The sequence below is a fragment of the Mobula hypostoma genome, chromosome 5 (assembly GCF_963921235.1).
Source record: "Mobula hypostoma chromosome 5, sMobHyp1.1, whole genome shotgun sequence".
Classification (NCBI taxonomy): Eukaryota; Metazoa; Chordata; class Chondrichthyes; order Myliobatiformes; family Myliobatidae; genus Mobula; species Mobula hypostoma.
Window position 1 is genome coordinate 118,690,059 of NC_086101.1, and position 16,337 is coordinate 118,706,395.

Sequence of the window (16,337 nt, forward strand, 5' to 3'; positions counted from 1 at the left end):
TGTCCAAATGTCTCCCCAGTCCGCACACCTGTCCAAATGCCTCCCCAGTCCTCGCACCTGTCCAAATGCCTCCCCAGTCCTCGCACCTGTCCAAATGTCTCCCCAGTCCGCGCACCTGTCCAAATGCCTCCCCAGTCCGCGCACCTGTCCAAATGCCTCCCCAGTCCTCGCACCTGTCCAAATTCCTCCCCAGTCCTCGCACCTGTCCAAATGCCTCCCCAGTCCTCGCACCTGTCCAAATGCCTCCCCAGTCCACGCACCTGTCCAAATGCCTCCCCGGTCCTCGCACCTGTCCAAATGCCTCCCCGGTCCTCGCACCTGTCCAAATGTCTCCCCGGTCCTCGCACCTGTCCAAATGCCTCCCGAGTCCGCGCACCTGTCCAAATGTCTCCCCAGTCCTCGCACCTGTCCAAATGTCTCCCCAGTCCTAGCACCTGTCCAAATGTCTCCCCAGTCCTCGCACCTGTCCAAATGTCTCTCCAGTCCTAGCACCTGTCCAAATGTCTCCCCAGTCCGCGCACCTGTCCAAATGTCTCCCCAGTCCGCGCACCTGTCCAAATGCCTCCCCAGTCCTCGCACCTGTCCAAATGCCTCCCCAGTCCTCGCACCTGTCGAAATGTCTCCCCAGTCCTCGCACCTGTCCAAATGTCTCCCCAGTCCTCGCACCTGTCCAAATGCCTCCCCAGTCCGCGCACCTGTCCAAATGTCTCCCCAGTCCTCGCACCTGTCCAAATGCCTCCCCAGTCCTCGCACCTGTCCAAATGCCTCCCCAGTCCTCGCACCTGTCCAAATGCCTCCCCAGTCCTCGCACCTGTCCAAATGCCTCTCCAGTCCGCGTACCTGTCCAAATGCCTCTCCAGTCCGCGTACCTGTCCAAATGCCTCTCCAGTCCTCGCACCTGTCCAAATGCCTCCCCAGTCCTCGCACCTGTCCAAATGTGTCCCCAGTCCTAGCACCTGTCCAAATGCCTCCCGAGTCCGCGCACCTGTCCAAATGTCTCCCCAGTCCTCGCACCTGTCCAAATGTCTCCCCAGTCCTAGCACCTGCCCAAATGTCTCCCCAGTCCTCGCACCTGTACAAATGTCTCTCCAGTCCTGGCACCTGTCCAAATGCCTTCCCAGTCCGCGCACCTGTCCAAATGTCTCCCCAGTCCTCGCACCTGTCCAAATGCCTTCCCAGTCCGCGCACCTGTCCAAATGTCTCCCCAGTCTTCGCACCTGTCCAAATGCCTCCCCAGTCCTCGCACCTGTCCAAATCCCTGTCCAGTCCTCGCACCTGTCCAAATGTCTCCCCAGTCCTCGCACCTGTCCAAATGCCTCCCCAGTCCTCGCACCTGTCCAAATGCCTCCCCAGTCCTCGCACCTGTCCAAATGTCTCCCCAGTCCGCACACCTGTCCAAATGCCTCCCCAGTCCTCGCACCTGTCCAAATGCCTCCCCAGTCCTCGCACCTGTCCAAATGCCTCCCCAGTCCTCGCACCTGTCCAAATGTCTCCCCAGTCCGCGCACCTGTCCAAATGCCTCCCCAGTCCGCGCACCTGTCCAAATGCCTCCCCAGTCCTCGCACCTGTCCAAATTCCTCCCCAGTCCTCGCACCTGTCCAAATGCCTCCCCAGTCCTCGCACCTGTCCAAATGCCTCCCCAGTCCTCGCACCTGTCCAAATGCCTCCCCAGTCCTCGCACCTGTCCAAATGCCTCCCCGGTCCTCGCACCTGTCCAAATGTCTCCCCGGTCCTCGCACCTGTCCAAATGCCTCCCGAGTCCGCGCACCTGTCCAAATGTCTCCCCAGTCCTCGCACCTGTCCAAATGTCTCCCCAGTCCTAGCACCTGTCCAAATGTCTCCCCAGTCCTAGCACCTGTCCAAATGCCTTCCCAGTCCGCGCACCTGTCCAAATGTCTCCCGAGTCCGCGCACCTGTCCAAATGCCTCCCGAGTCCTCGCACCTGTCCAAATGTCTCCCCAGTCCTCGCACCTGTCCAAATGTCTCCCCAGTCCTCGCACCTGTCCAAATGCCTCCCCAGTCCGCGCACCTGTCCAAATGCCTCCCCAGTCTTCGCACCTGTCCAAATGTCTCCCCAGTCTTCGCACCTGTCCAAATGCCTCCCCAGTCCTCGCACCTGTCCAAATGCCTCCACAGTCCTCGCACCTGTCCAAATGCCTCCCCAGTCCGCGCACCTGTCCAAATGTCTGCCCAGTCCTTGCACCTGTCCAAATGCCTCCCCAGTCCACGCACCTGTCCAAATGTGTCCCCAGTCCTTGCACCTGTCCAAATGTCTCCCCAGTCCTTGCACCTGTCGAAATGTCTCCCCAGTCCTCGCACCTGTCCAAATGCCTCCCCAGTCCTCGCACCTGTCCAAATGTCTCCCCAGTCCTCGCACCTGTCCAAATGCCTCCCCAGTCCGCGCACCTGTCCAAATGCCTCCCCAGTCTTCGCACCTGTCCAAATGTCTCCCCAGTCTTCGCACCTGTCCAAATGCCTCCCCAGTCCTCGCACCTGTCCAAATGCCTCCACAGTCCTCGCACCTGTCCAAATGCCTCCCCAGTCCGCGCACCTGTCCAAATGTCTGCCCAGTCCTTGCACCTGTCCAAATGCCTCCCCAGTCCACGCACCTGTCCAAATGTGTCCCCAGTCCTTGCACCTGTCCAAATGTCTCCCCAGTCCTTGCACCTGTCCAAATGCCTTCCCAGTCCGCGCACCTGTCCAAATGTCTCCCCAGTCCTCGCACCTGTCCAAATGCCTCCCCAGTCCTCGCACCTGTCCAAATGTCTCCCCAGTCCGCGCACCTGTCCAAATGCCTCCCCAGTCCTCGCACCTGTCCAAATTCCTCCCCAGTCCTCGCACCTGTCAAAATTCCTCCCCAGTCCTCGCACCTGTCCAAATGTCTCCCCAGTCCTCGCACCTGTCCAAATGTCTCCCCAGTCCTCACACCTGTCCAAATGCCTCCCCAGTCCGCGCACCTGTCCAAATGCCCTTTAAGTATTGTAATAAATATAATCAAAGACTAGACCCACCCCGGAAATTCTCTCTTCTCCTCTCTCCCACCGGGCAGAAGATAGAAGAGCCTGAAAGCACGTACCATCTGGCTCAAGGTTAGTTTCTATCCTGCTGTTATCAATCTCTTGAATGGACCTCTGGGGTGATAAAATGGACTCTAGATCTCAATCTTTTCTGCACCCTTTCCAGTTTAACAACATTGCAAACAGTGTGTGGAACCAAATGGCTTCCTCATGATCTTAACCAGAGACCACATATATAACCATATAACAATTACAGCACGGAAACAGGCCACCTTGGCCCTTCTAGTCCATGCCGAATGCTTACTCTCACCTTGTCCCACCGACCTGCACTCTACCCATAACCTTCCATTCCTTTCCTGTCCATATAGTTATCCAATTTTACTTTAAATGACAATATCGAGCCTGCCTCTACCACTTACTACTGGAAGCTCATTCCACACAGCTACCACTCTCTGAGTAAAGAAGTTCCCCCTCGTGTTACCCCTAAACTTTTGCCCTTTAACCCACAACTCATGTCCTCTTGTTTGAATCTCCCCTGCTCTCAATGGAAAAAGCCTATCCATGTCAACTCTATCTATCTCCCTCATAATTTTAAATACCTCTATCAAGACCCCCTTAACCTTCTATGCTCCAAAGAATAAAGACCCAACTTGTTCAACCTTTCTCTGTAACTTAGGAGGTGACACCCAGGTAACATTCTAGTAAATCTCCTCTGTACTCTCTCTATTTTGTTGACATCTTTCCTATAATTCAGTGACCAGAACTGTACACAATACTCCAAATTTGACCTTACCAATGCCTTGTACAATTTTAACATTACATCCCAACTCCTATACTCAATGCTCTGATTAGTAAAGGCCAGCATACCAAAAGCTTTCTTCACCTTCAGGGAACTATGCACCATTATTCCTAGATCCCTCTGTTCTACTGCATTCTTCAAAGCCCTACTATTTACCATGTATGTCCTATTTTGATTAGTCCTACCAAAATGTAGCACCTCCCATTTATCAGCATTAAACTCCATCTGCCATCTTTCAGCCCACTCTTCTAACTGGCCCAAATCTCTCTGCAAGCTTTGAAAACCTACTTCATTATCCACAACGCCACCTATCTTAGTATCATCTGCATACTTACTAATCCAATTTACCACTCCATCATCCAGGTCATTAATGTATATGACAAACAACATTGGACCCAGTACAGATCCCTGAGGCACACCACTAGTCACCAGCCTCCAACCTGACAAACAGTTATCCACCACTACTCTCTGGCGTCTCCCATCCAGCCACTGCTGAATCCATTTTACTACTTCAATATTAATACCTAACGATTGAACCTTCCTAACTAACCTTCCGTGTGGAACCTTGTCAAAGGCCTTACTGAAGTCCATATAGACAAGATCCAGCGCTTTACCCTCATCAACTTTCCTAGTAACCTCTTCAAAAAATTCAGTAAGATTTGTCAAACATGACCTTCCACATACAAATCCATGTTGACTGTTCCTAATCAGACCCTGTCTACCCAGATAATTACATATACCATCTCTAAGAATATTTTCCATTAATTTACCCACCACTGATGTCAAACTTACAGGCAGATAATTGCTAGGTTTACTCTTAGAACCCTTTTTAAACAATGGAACAACATGAGCAATATGCCAATCCTCTGGCACCATCCCCGTTTCTAATGACATTTGAGATATTAAGACATATGAAATATTTCTGTCAGAGGCCCTGCTATTTCTACACTAACTTCCCTCAAGGTCCTAGGGAATATCCTGTCAGGACCCAGAGACTTATCCACTTTTATATTCCTTAAAAGCGCCAATACTTCCTCTTCTTTAATCATCATAGTTTCCATAACTTCCCTACCTGTTTCCATTATCTTAAACAATTCAATATCCTTTTCCTTAGTGAATACTGAAGAAAAGAAATTGTTCAAAATCTCCCCCATCTCTTTTGGTTCCACACATAGCCGTCCACTCTGATTCTCTAAGGGACCAATTTTATCCCTCACTATCCTTTTGCTATTAATATAACTGTAGAAACCCTTTGGATTTCACCTTACTTGCCAAAGCAACCTCGTATCTTCTTTTAGCTTTTCTAATTTCTTTCATACTTGCAGATCACTTCCCTCCCCCAACTCAAGCCCACTCTTCCCACTTCCCTACACACATATTCAATCTGGCCTTGATTTCCCAACCTGTGGTCTGACACACCAAATACCCAACCACTTCCTCCCCACATTCCCCCTCCCCCCCACCCAACCTCTACAACCCTCACCAATCTTCCAAACCCTCTGCACCCCTACAACCTTGGAACCTCCCTTTCCACCTTCCCAGATTTCCAAGTTCAGCTGTACTGGAATTCCCAGCCCAAACCTTTCCCTTTTCTGAAGTCTTCCCTGAGCTGAACTTGTCACAATATCTCCTGATGCTATACAACACCATTTCCGGAGGAACTCAGTAGGTCAGGCAGCATCTGTGGAGGGAAACGTACAGTCAACATTTAGGGTTGAGACCTTTCTTCAGGACTGAGAGCACAAAGGGAGGTGGTCAGTGTTCCATATCCGTAGGGCAAGAAAAACAGTGTAATTAATGTTTTAGCTGAGTCATGGTAGTGACGGAACACATCGGGCAACTTAGTGGGAGCTACGAACTGGGAAAACGCTTGCACACTCAAAAGCCCACAGGGGGCCTCTTGCGCATCAGAGACCCAGTGAGGTGAGAGCTGGCAAGGTGATGGGTGGATCCGGACAAGGAGGTTGGATAGGCAGATGGAGTCAGATTTAGGATGGAATGATGGAGATAGTGGCAGAGACTGGGAGGTGTTGGGTGGATCCAGGGGAGAAGGAGGGGGATAGGCAGATGGAGAGGGGGATAGGCAGATGGAGCCAGATGGAGAGAGTAGCAGAGACTGGGAGGTGATGGGTGGATCCAGGCGAAGAGGTGATGAGCAGATCGGGGGGGTGGGGGAGAGTAGGAATAGCAACCGAGGCTGGAGGTGATGGGTGGATCCAGGTAAAGAGGGTGATGGACAGATGGAGGAGGGGAGAGTGGGAATAGTGACAGGGACTGGAGGATGATGGGTGGATCCAGGTGTCAAAGGGCTGCAGGTGGTGGGATCTGATAGAGGAAGGTGTAGCACAGATATGATGATGGGCAGATGGGAACAGGAGGGGGGTGGGAGGGTGAGAGGGGACTCCTCACCTCTTTATTCAGACCATCTCCTCTTTGCACTCTCAGTCCTGATGCGGAGTCTCGACCCGAGATGTCAACAATTCGTTCCACCACCCCCTCCCCCACAGATGCTGCTGGACCTGCTGCGTTTCTCCAGCAGCTCGTCTTGTGCGCTGTTACCCAGCACAGTGACTCTAATTGCTTTAAATGCCTCGCAATAACACAGTGCTCAAACAACACCAGGTGACAAGCCAAGGTTTACAATTAGCTTCGGCCATCCTACATAAACGTTGGAGATTTCCGCTCTGGAACACAGGTTAGTAATCCAGTTGAACTTGGTTGTGGAAGATGTCAGTTGCAATGAATGGACGAATCTTTCCGCTATACACTCACTGGCCACATTATTAGGCACACTTGTACACCTGGTCATTAATGCAAATATATAATCAGCCAATCATGCAGCGGCATCTCGATGCATAAAAGCATGCAGACGTGGTCAAGAGGTTCAGTTCTTGTTCAGACCAAACATCAGCATGGGGAAGAAATGTTATCTGAGTGATTTTGACTGTGGAATGACTGTTGGTGCCAGATGGGGTGGTTTGAGTAACTCAGAAACTGAGATTTTCACGCTCAACAGTCTCTGGAGTTTACAGAGAATGGTGCAACAAAAAACATGCAGTAAGTGGCAGTTCTGTGGGTGAAATCTCCTCGTTAATGACAGTGATCAGAGGAGAATGGCCAGACTGATTCAAGCTGACAGGAAGGCAACAGTAACTCAAATAACTACACGTTACAACAGTAAGAGTGCTCAGAGGAGCATCACTGTACACACAACACATCGAACCTTGAAGTGGATGGGCTACAGCAGCAGAAGACGGTATAACCACATACACTCAGCGGCCACTTTATTAGGTACAGGAGGTACTGTATAAAGTAACCACTGAGTGTATATTGCTAGTAAAGAAAGGCAAGAGAAAATGAACTACTAAATCAGTGGTAATACGTTTATTAATTGGTGCATCACATCCTCCCCACCTTTGAGCACATCCACACGAAACATTGTCGCAGGAAAGCAGCATCCGTCATCAGGGACCCCCACCACCCAGGACCCAGACTCCACTCAACCCCGTATGCCTGCCTTCTCGCCATATCCTTTGATGCTCTGACCGATCAGGAAACTATCAACTTTCGCCTTAAATATACCCACGGACTTGGCCTCCACAGAACATTTACTGCTGTCTGGCTAAAAAATTTCCTCCTTGCCTCTGTTCTAAAGGATCGCCCCTCAATGTTGAGGCTGTGTCCTCTAGTTCTGGATACCCCCACCATAGGAAGCATCCTCTCCACATCCAGCCTATCCAGTCCTTTCAACATTCAATAAGTTTCAATGAGATCCCCCCCTCATTCTTCTAAATTCCAGTGAGTACAGGCCCAAAGCTGCCAAACGTTCCTCATATGTTAACCCCTTCATTCCCAGAATCATCCTTGTGAACCTCCCATGGACTCTCTGCAATGCCAACACATCCTTTCTGAGATATGGTGCTCAAAACCGTTGACAATACTCCAAGTACGGCCTGACTGGTGTCTTATAAAGCCTCAGCATTATCTCCTTGCTTTTATATTCTATTCCCTTTGAAATAAATGCCAACATTGCATTTGCCTTTTTACCACAGACTCAGCTTGTAAGTTAACTTTCTGAGAGTCTTGCACGGGGACTCCCAAGTCCCTCTGCGCCTCTGATGTTTGACCCTTCTCCCCATCTGGATAATAGTCCACATTATTGTTCCTTTTACCAAAATGTATTATCATACATTTCCCAACACTGTATTCCATCTGCCACTTTTTTGCCCATTCTTCCAATTTGTCTAAGTTCTGCTGCAATCACATTGCTTCCTCAGCACTACCTACCCCCCTCCCCCCAACCTATCTTCGTATCATCCATAAACTTTGCCACAAAGTCATCAATTCCATTATCTAAATCATTGACAATGAGAAAAGTAGAGGTCCCAATACTGATCCCTGAGGAACACCACTAGTCACTGGCAGCCAACCAGTAAAGGTCCATTTTATTCCCTTTCACTGCCTCCTGCCTGTCAGTCCTCTAGCCATGCCAGAATCTTTCCCGTAACGACACTGAATTATATCTTATTAAGCAGTCTCATGTGTGGCACTTTATCAAATGCTTTCTGAAAATCCAAGTAAATGACATCCACTGCCTCTACTTTATCTAGCCTGCTTGTTACTTCCTTGAAGAAGTCTTAACAGTTTTGTCAGGCAAGATTTCCCTTTGCAGAACCATGCTGACTTTGACTTAGTTTATCATTGGTCTCCAAGTACCTCAAAACCTCATCCTAATAATAGACTCCAACACTTTCCCAACCACTGAGGTTAGGATAACTGGCCTATAATTTCCTTTCGTTTGCCTTCCTCCCTTCTTAAAGAATGAAGTGACATTTGCAATCTTCCAGTCCTCTGGGACCATGCCAGAATCAAGTGATTCTGAAAAGATCATGACCGATATATCCATTATCTCTTCAGCAACCTCTCTCAGGACTCTGGGATGTAGTCCATCTGGTCCAGGTGACTTATCCACCTTAAGACCTTTGAGTTTGCCTAGCACCTTTCCCTTTGTAATAGCAATGGCACTCACTGCTGCTCCCTGACACTCACAGACCTCTGGCACATTGCTAGTGTCTTCCACAGTGAAGACAGATGCAAAGTACCCATTAAGTTTACCTGTCATCTCTTTGCCCCCCCCCCTTACTACCTCACCAGCATAATTTTCTAGTGGTCCAATATCAACTCTCACCTCCCTTTTATTATTTAAATAACTGAGAAAATGTTTGGTATCCTGCTTTATATTATTGGCTAGCTTGCCCTCATAGTTCATCTTTTCCCTTATTGCTTTTTTAGTTGCCTTTTGTTGGATTCTAAAAGCTTCCCAATCATCCAACTTCCCACTCACTTTTGCTACCTTAGAGGCTCTTTCCTTGGCTTTTATGCAGTCCTTAACTTCCTTTGTCAGCCACGGGTGCCTACCCTGCCATTTGAGAACGTCTTCCTCTGTGGGACATATCCACCCTGTGCCTTGTGAACTATTCCCAGAAACTTCAGCAATCTCTGCCAGTATCCTCCTCCAATCCACCTGGGCAAGCTCCTCTCTCTCTCATGCCTCTGTAATTCCCTTTATTCCATTGCGATACTGATACATGTGAGCTATGGTTCTCTCTCTCAAATCGCGGAATGAATTCAATCATACATGATCACTGTCTCCTAAGGGTTCCCTTACATTAAGCTCCCTAATAAGATCTGGGTTATTAGACAACACCCAAGTAATAACCAAAGATAGCCTTTCCCCAAGTAGGCTCAAGCACAAGCTGTCCTAAAAATCCATCTCATAGGCATTCAACAAATTCCCCCCTTGCAATCTGACACCAACCTGATTTTCCCAATCCCCTTGTATATTGAAGTCCCCCATTACAATTGTGCCATTACCCTTATTACAAGCCTTTTCCAGCTCTCTTTGCAATCTGAACGCCACATCTTGGCTACTACTTGGAGGCCTATATATGACTCCCATAATGTTTCTTTTACCCTCGCAATTTCTTAACTTCATCCACAAACATTCAACCCTATGTCACCTCTGTCTAAAGATGTAATTAGCAACAGAGCCACACCGTTGCCAATGCCTTCCTGCCTGTCCTTTCAATGCAAAGTATACCCTTTGATGTTAATCTTCCAGCTGCAGCCTTCTTGCAGCCACAACTCAGTGATGCCCACATTGTCATACCGACAATGCGCCATAAGTTTAACCACCTTATTTGGAATACTATGTGCATTTAAAAACAGCACCTTCAGTCATGCATTCTTTTCCCTTTTGAATTTTGCCTCTGTGGTACAATTTAACTCTTTGCTCTGTCTGCATTTGTACCCAGTCATTGGCTTGTCCTTCCTTACATTCATGTTACACCCGTTATCTACTTGTAAACCTGCTGGCTTATCCTTGGCTCTGTCATACTGGTTTCCATCCCCTGCCATAATAGTTTAAACCGCTCCCAACAGCTCTCGTAAATCTACTCGCAAGGATATTAGTTCCCCTCAGATTCAAGTGCAACCCGTCCCTTTTGTACAGGTCTCACCTGCCCCAGAAGAGGTCCCAATTATCCAGAAATCTGATTCCCTGTCCCTGCTCCAATTCTTCAGCCACATATCTGTCTGCCACTTCATTCTATTCCTATCCTCTCTGTCGTGTGGCACAGGCAGCAATCCCGAGATTACTACCTATCAGCTTCCTTCCTAACTCCCTGTATTCTTTTTTCAGGACCTCCTCCCTTTTTCTTTCTATGCCATTGGTACCAATGTGTACCATGACTTCTGGCTGCTCACCCTCCCTTTTCAAGATATTGTGGACACATGCAGAAACATCTCAGACCCTGGCACCTGGGAGGCAAACTACCATCCGTGATTGCTTTTTGTGTCCACAGAATCACCTATCTGCCCCCTGACAACAGAGTCCTCTATTACTGCTGCCATCCTCTCCAGTTCCCTACCCTTCTGAGCCACAGGGCCAGGCTCAGTGCAGGAGGCACGGCCGCTGTTGCTTCCCCCAGGTAGGTCCTCTTCCCTACCCCCCCAACAGTACTCAAAATGGAGTACTTATTGTTGAGGGGGACAGCCACAGGGGTGCTCTCCACTATCTGATATTCTTCCTTCTCTCTCCTGACAGTCATCCATTTACCTGTCTCCTGTCACCTTGGGGTGACTCCTCCCTGTAGTTCCTGTCTATCATGGCTTCACTTTCCCTAACAAGCCAAAGGTTATTGATTAATTAACTAACACAGTCTCTAAGAAACAGCATCTCCATGCACCTGGCACAGATGTGGCCACTGGGGAGGCTGGGAGTCTCCTGGAAATTCCACCTCTGACAGTCAGAACAGAACACTGGCTTTGTAGACATGCCCCTACTCTCTCTGGAGTTGAATAAGACTCTGTAAGTAAGTTCATAAGGAATGAACTCACCAAGCTTCTGCCCATCCTCCCCGAAGCCCTGTTGTGCCAACAACCGCTCCCACAGTGACCGTTCCACTAGGCCGTAACTGTCTCCTTTATAGAGACGGGGGTTTTTAAAGCTCCTTGTCAGACCTGAGTAGAACTGTTGTGTCCACGCAGTACTCCACTCAACACAAAATAATTGATTACATAAGTATTCACCCCCATTTAATATGACACACCAAATCATCACTGGTGCAGCCAATTAGTTTCAGAAGTCACATAATTAGTTCATTGGAGATCACCTGTGTGCAGTTGACTGTAGTAAAAATTCACCTCTATCTGGAAGGTCCAACTGCTGGTGAGTCAGTATCCTGGCAAAAACTACACCATGAAGACAAAAGAACACTCCAGGCAACACCACTAAAATCTTATTGAAAGCACAAGTCAGCAGATGGATACAGAAAATTTCCAAGTCACTGAATATCCCTTGGAGTACAGTAAAGTCAATCATCAAGAAATGGAAAGAATATGGTCAAGCTGTAAATCTGCCTAGAGCAGGTCGTACTCAAAACCTGAGTGACCGTACCAGAGGGGGACTAGTGAGGGAGGCCCCCAAGAGACCTATGACAACTCTGGAGGAGTTACAAGCTTCAGTGACTGAAATGGGTGAGATTGCACATACATCTGCTGCCCGGCTGCTTCACTAGTCACAGCATTATGGGATAATGGCAAAGAGGAACCCACTGTTGACAAAACCTCACATGAAATCTCAGCTAGAGTTTGCCAGAAGACTTGTGGGAGACTCTGAAGTCAGCTGGAGGAAGATCCTATGGTCTGGTGAAACCAAAATTGAGCTTGTTGGCCATCAGACTAAACGCTATGTTTGGCATAAGCCAAACACCGCACATCATTGAAAATACACCATCCTTACCATGAAGCACAGTGGTGGTTGCATCAGGCTGTGATGATGCTTTGTAGTGTCCAGATGTGCAAAGCTGATAGAGACCTATCCACACAGACTCAAGGCTGTAATTGTTGCCAAAGGTGCATTTACTAAATACTGACTTGAAGGGGCTGAGAAATTATACAATCAATTATCTTGTGTTTAGTAATTGTAATAAATTTAGACCAACTTATAGACATGTGTTTTCACTTTGACAAGGAAGAGTCTTTTCTGTGGATCAGTGTCAAAAAAGGCCAAATTAAATCCACTGTGATTCAATGTTGTAAAACAATAAAACGTAATAACTTCCAAGGAGCTGAATACTTTTTATAGGCACTATATGTACTTTGATAATAAATTTACTTTGAACTTTTAACTTTATTATTGTCACCTCTACCGAGATATAATGAAAAACTTTTGTTTGTGCGCCGTCCGGACAGATCATTGATACGTATTGACATCAAAGTAGTTAAAAAGGAAAACAGAATGGAGCCCAGAGTGTGACACTTGAAGAGAGGGTGCAGCGCAGAATTCAATTAAAGTGTAAGAGTCACAACGAAGTACTTACTGCCCGTGATGCCGCTGGGCAGAAGTGAAGGTCCCCCATCTCCGTCTGTCCATGCCATCACACGCAGACATTGGAAGATTCTTCATTGCTGTTTCCAGAACATTTTTTTGACCAGTCAGAGTTATTAGCTCTGAATGTGAAGGACCGGTGGACTACTCTTAGTCTGTCCTCTATCCCTTTGTCCTGTTTGGGATGAGTGACCGACCAAGAGCCCTGGCTCCGGCTAACAGATCTCTCCGAGTCATCGAGGCACGCAAGCCTCCAAACCCTACAGCAACATTGTGGCCCTCTTGGAAATCAACAAAGTAGAGTGGGAGATGTTTATCGTACAAGAGGTCCATTCAAGGGTTTGATAACTGTGGGGTAGGAGATGTCCTGGAACCTGGTGATACATACTCTCCGTCTCCTGTATCTTCTGCCCGATGGGAGAGGGAGAAGAGAAAATGTCTGGGTTGGGAAATAACATATTCTTCAAAAAAAAATCCTTTCGTGTCAGTCTCTTGTGGCACATGTTCTGGTTCAAACACACCATTGTAAGGTAACTTGCCCATGTGTAGGAACATAAAGCCTTAAAATATAGAAGCAGAATTAGGCTATTTGGCCCATCGAGTCTGCTCCATCATTCCAGCATTACTGATCCATTTCCCTCTCAGACCCAATCTCCTGTCTTCTTCCCATATCCCATCATGCCCTGACTAACCAGGAATATTTCAACCTCTTACTTCAATATACCCAACGACTTGGCCTCCACACCTGTCTGTGGCAATGAATTCCACAGACTCACCACTCTCTGGTTAAAGAAATTCCTCCTCATCTCTGTTCTAAAGGGACATCCTTCTATTCTGAGGCTGTGTCTTCTGGTCTTAGACTCCCCCAGCATAGGAAACATCCTCTCCACATCCACTCTATCAAGGTCTTTCAACATTAGATAGGTTTCAATGAGATCATCCCTCATTCTTCTGAGTAGAGGCCCAGAGCCATCAAGCACCCTTAATGTGACAAGCATTTCAATCCCAGAATCATCTTCATGAACCTCCTTTGAACCCTCTCCAATGTCAGCACATCCCTTCTTAGACAAGGGGCCCAAAACTGCTCACAATGCTGCATGAGGCCTCACCAGTGCCTTTATAAAGCCTCAACATTATATAACTTATAAGAGGATTTATGAGGACATAAGGAAGCACTGTTCCTCATCTCCATATGTGACGGATTTTAAACTTTCCAGGACTGAGAGAATTATTGCTAGCCTCTGCTTTCTAGCATAACAGCATGATCTTTCCAAAGAGACAGAGTTGTTTGTCTCAAAGTTAAACTTCTACAGATACTCATTGTTCAGCTTTGTGTTGTAAACAAGAACCAGTTCTCAGATCTTAATGTAAATTGCTGGTAATAATCAGCCTGAAGTTAAAAGGACAGCTTCAAAATTCAAATTTCCAAGTTCAATGTACTTTGAATCCATCCTCAGAGACCCCCACCACCCAGGCCATGGTGTAGGACTGTTCTCACTGTAGGAACAGTTACTACCTCTCAACCATCAGGCTCCTGAACAGAAGAGGATAACTTCACTCAACTTCTCTTGCCCCATCATTGAAATGTTCCCACATCTTATGGATTCTCCTTCAACGACTCTTCATCTCATGTTCATGATATGTATTGTTTTTTTATTTTTTATTATTATTTCTTTCTTTTTATATTTGCACAGTTTGTTGCCTTTTGCAGGCAGGTTGAACACCCTAGTTGGGTAATCTTTCGTGCAATCTATTATTATTATTCTATTATGGAGTTATTGAGTATGTCCATGAGAAAATGTATCTCAAGGTTGTATATAGTGACAGATATGTACCATATATATATATAAATTTACTTTGAACTTTGAACTTTATTATAGCCACATGTAACGAGATGCGGGGAAAAGCATTTGTTTGTGTCCGAGAGCCACAATGAAGTACTTCCTGCCAGTTACACTGCTAGTATTTGGAGAATAATGAAGCTCCTCCACCTCTCTCTGTGTATGCCATAACAAACAGATATAGGAGGATTAATCATTGCTGTTTCTAAACAATTTTGATTGACCAGTCTGGATTGTTAGCCCTAAGCTGAACCCCTGAAGTTGCAGGGTCAGTGGACCACTCTTAGTCTGACCTCTACCCTTTGACCTGTTTGGCATGGGTGACCCTGGAATGGGAGCACAAGGCCCTGAGTCCAGCCAGCTGAGCTCTCTGGGTCATTGAGGGTTGCAAGCCTCCAAGCCCTACAACAAGGTTGTGATGCCTTTGGAGGACAGCACAGTAGAATGGGAGATAATTATCATTCAAGAGTGTGATAGCGGTTGGATGGAAGCCTGGTGGCAAGTGCTGTCAGGTTTCTGTACCTTCTGCCCGATGGGACGGGGAGAAGAGAGAATATCCATGGTGGGAAAAACACATTCCTGGAAAAAAAAACAATCCTTTTGTGTCAGTATCTTGTGGTACATGTTCTGGTTCAAACATGCCATTATGAGGTAACTTGCCCATTTCATAACTTCTGAGAGAATTTATAAGGACGTAAGGAATCACTTTTCCTCATCTCCATGTGTGAAGATTTTCATTTTCCAGGACCCAAGAGGATTATTGCTAACCTCAGTTTTCAAGAATAACAGCATGACCTTTCCAAAGGTTCAGAGTTGCTTGTCACAAAGTTAAACTTCTAATCAATATTCCTTGTTCAGCTTTGTGTTTTTATCTTACCTTACCTTACCTTATCTGCCTTTATCTTTCCTATTCTTTTCTTAATTATATATCTTTTGCATCGTGTGTTCATTGCAAGTATAAAGTCGGCACTTCAATTCTGTCCTGGCCTGACCAATGTGCAGGCAGTTAGGGTCGCTGGTGGGTTGTTTAACTTGTTTATTTTCTCCATTTATTTCCCCATTCTGTACTAACATATCTTCATTCCTTCTCCGCCTAGATCCTCAATCAACTGACTCCTGAAATTGTCGCCCAGGTGGATGCCATTGTGGGAAACAAGCCCACTGGGAGATGGGACTTAAAGTCTTAGAGGAGGCACGGTCCAGGGAGACTGCTTTCCATAACGTGTACCCTCTTGCCGTTTGGATTTGTGTTACATTCAAGTATTTTCATCCCCATGGAACGGGGGCCCCCGCTGTGCTCAGTCCCCCAGCTCCTCACATTCCTCATCCCAGCGCCACTAGAGACGCAATCCTGGCTCCTTCACGGACATTACTCCCATGTGTCATCGTAAAGATATTCCATGGATTCCGGTTCACTGCGATGCATTGGGAGCAACACATTTTCGCCCAGTTAAATGCCTGCCCCAATTAGCTGAAGTTTCGTGGAAATAGTTAAAAAGGTATACAAAAGACAAGCTAACTTTTAACTGAGTAACAAATTATGTACTTAAATTAGAACACTATAAATGCTACTGCAATACTATAAAACTGTGTTTAAGCTCCTAATAGTTATCAACGTAGGAATTTGTCCAGTGTACACTACCATGTTCTTTTGATTGACCGTGAATGAACAAAATCAGCGTGCAGACATCTAGTGCAGGTAATGGACTACCCTAATACAATGCATTAGATCCTGCAAATCTTGCAAATCTTCATTTTCGTTGTAACATTCAAGATGATTGTCAATACCT

The 16,337-nt window shown here is 46.9% G+C and overlaps 1 protein-coding gene across 1 annotated transcript in view; it reads left to right on the top strand.

Moving 5' to 3' along the window:
- The window catches only part of LOC134347333 (voltage-gated potassium channel subunit beta-2-like), a 52,287-nt gene extending 36,309 nt beyond the window's left edge, over positions 1-15,978 (top strand). The window contains exon 14 of the mRNA XM_063049730.1: positions 15,645-15,978. Coding sequence (XP_062905800.1) covers positions 15,645-15,734 — 90 coding nt within the window. The 3' untranslated portion in view covers positions 15,735-15,978. The remainder of the gene's footprint in view (positions 1-15,644) is intronic.
- The last annotated feature ends 359 nt before the right edge of the window (positions 15,979-16,337 follow it).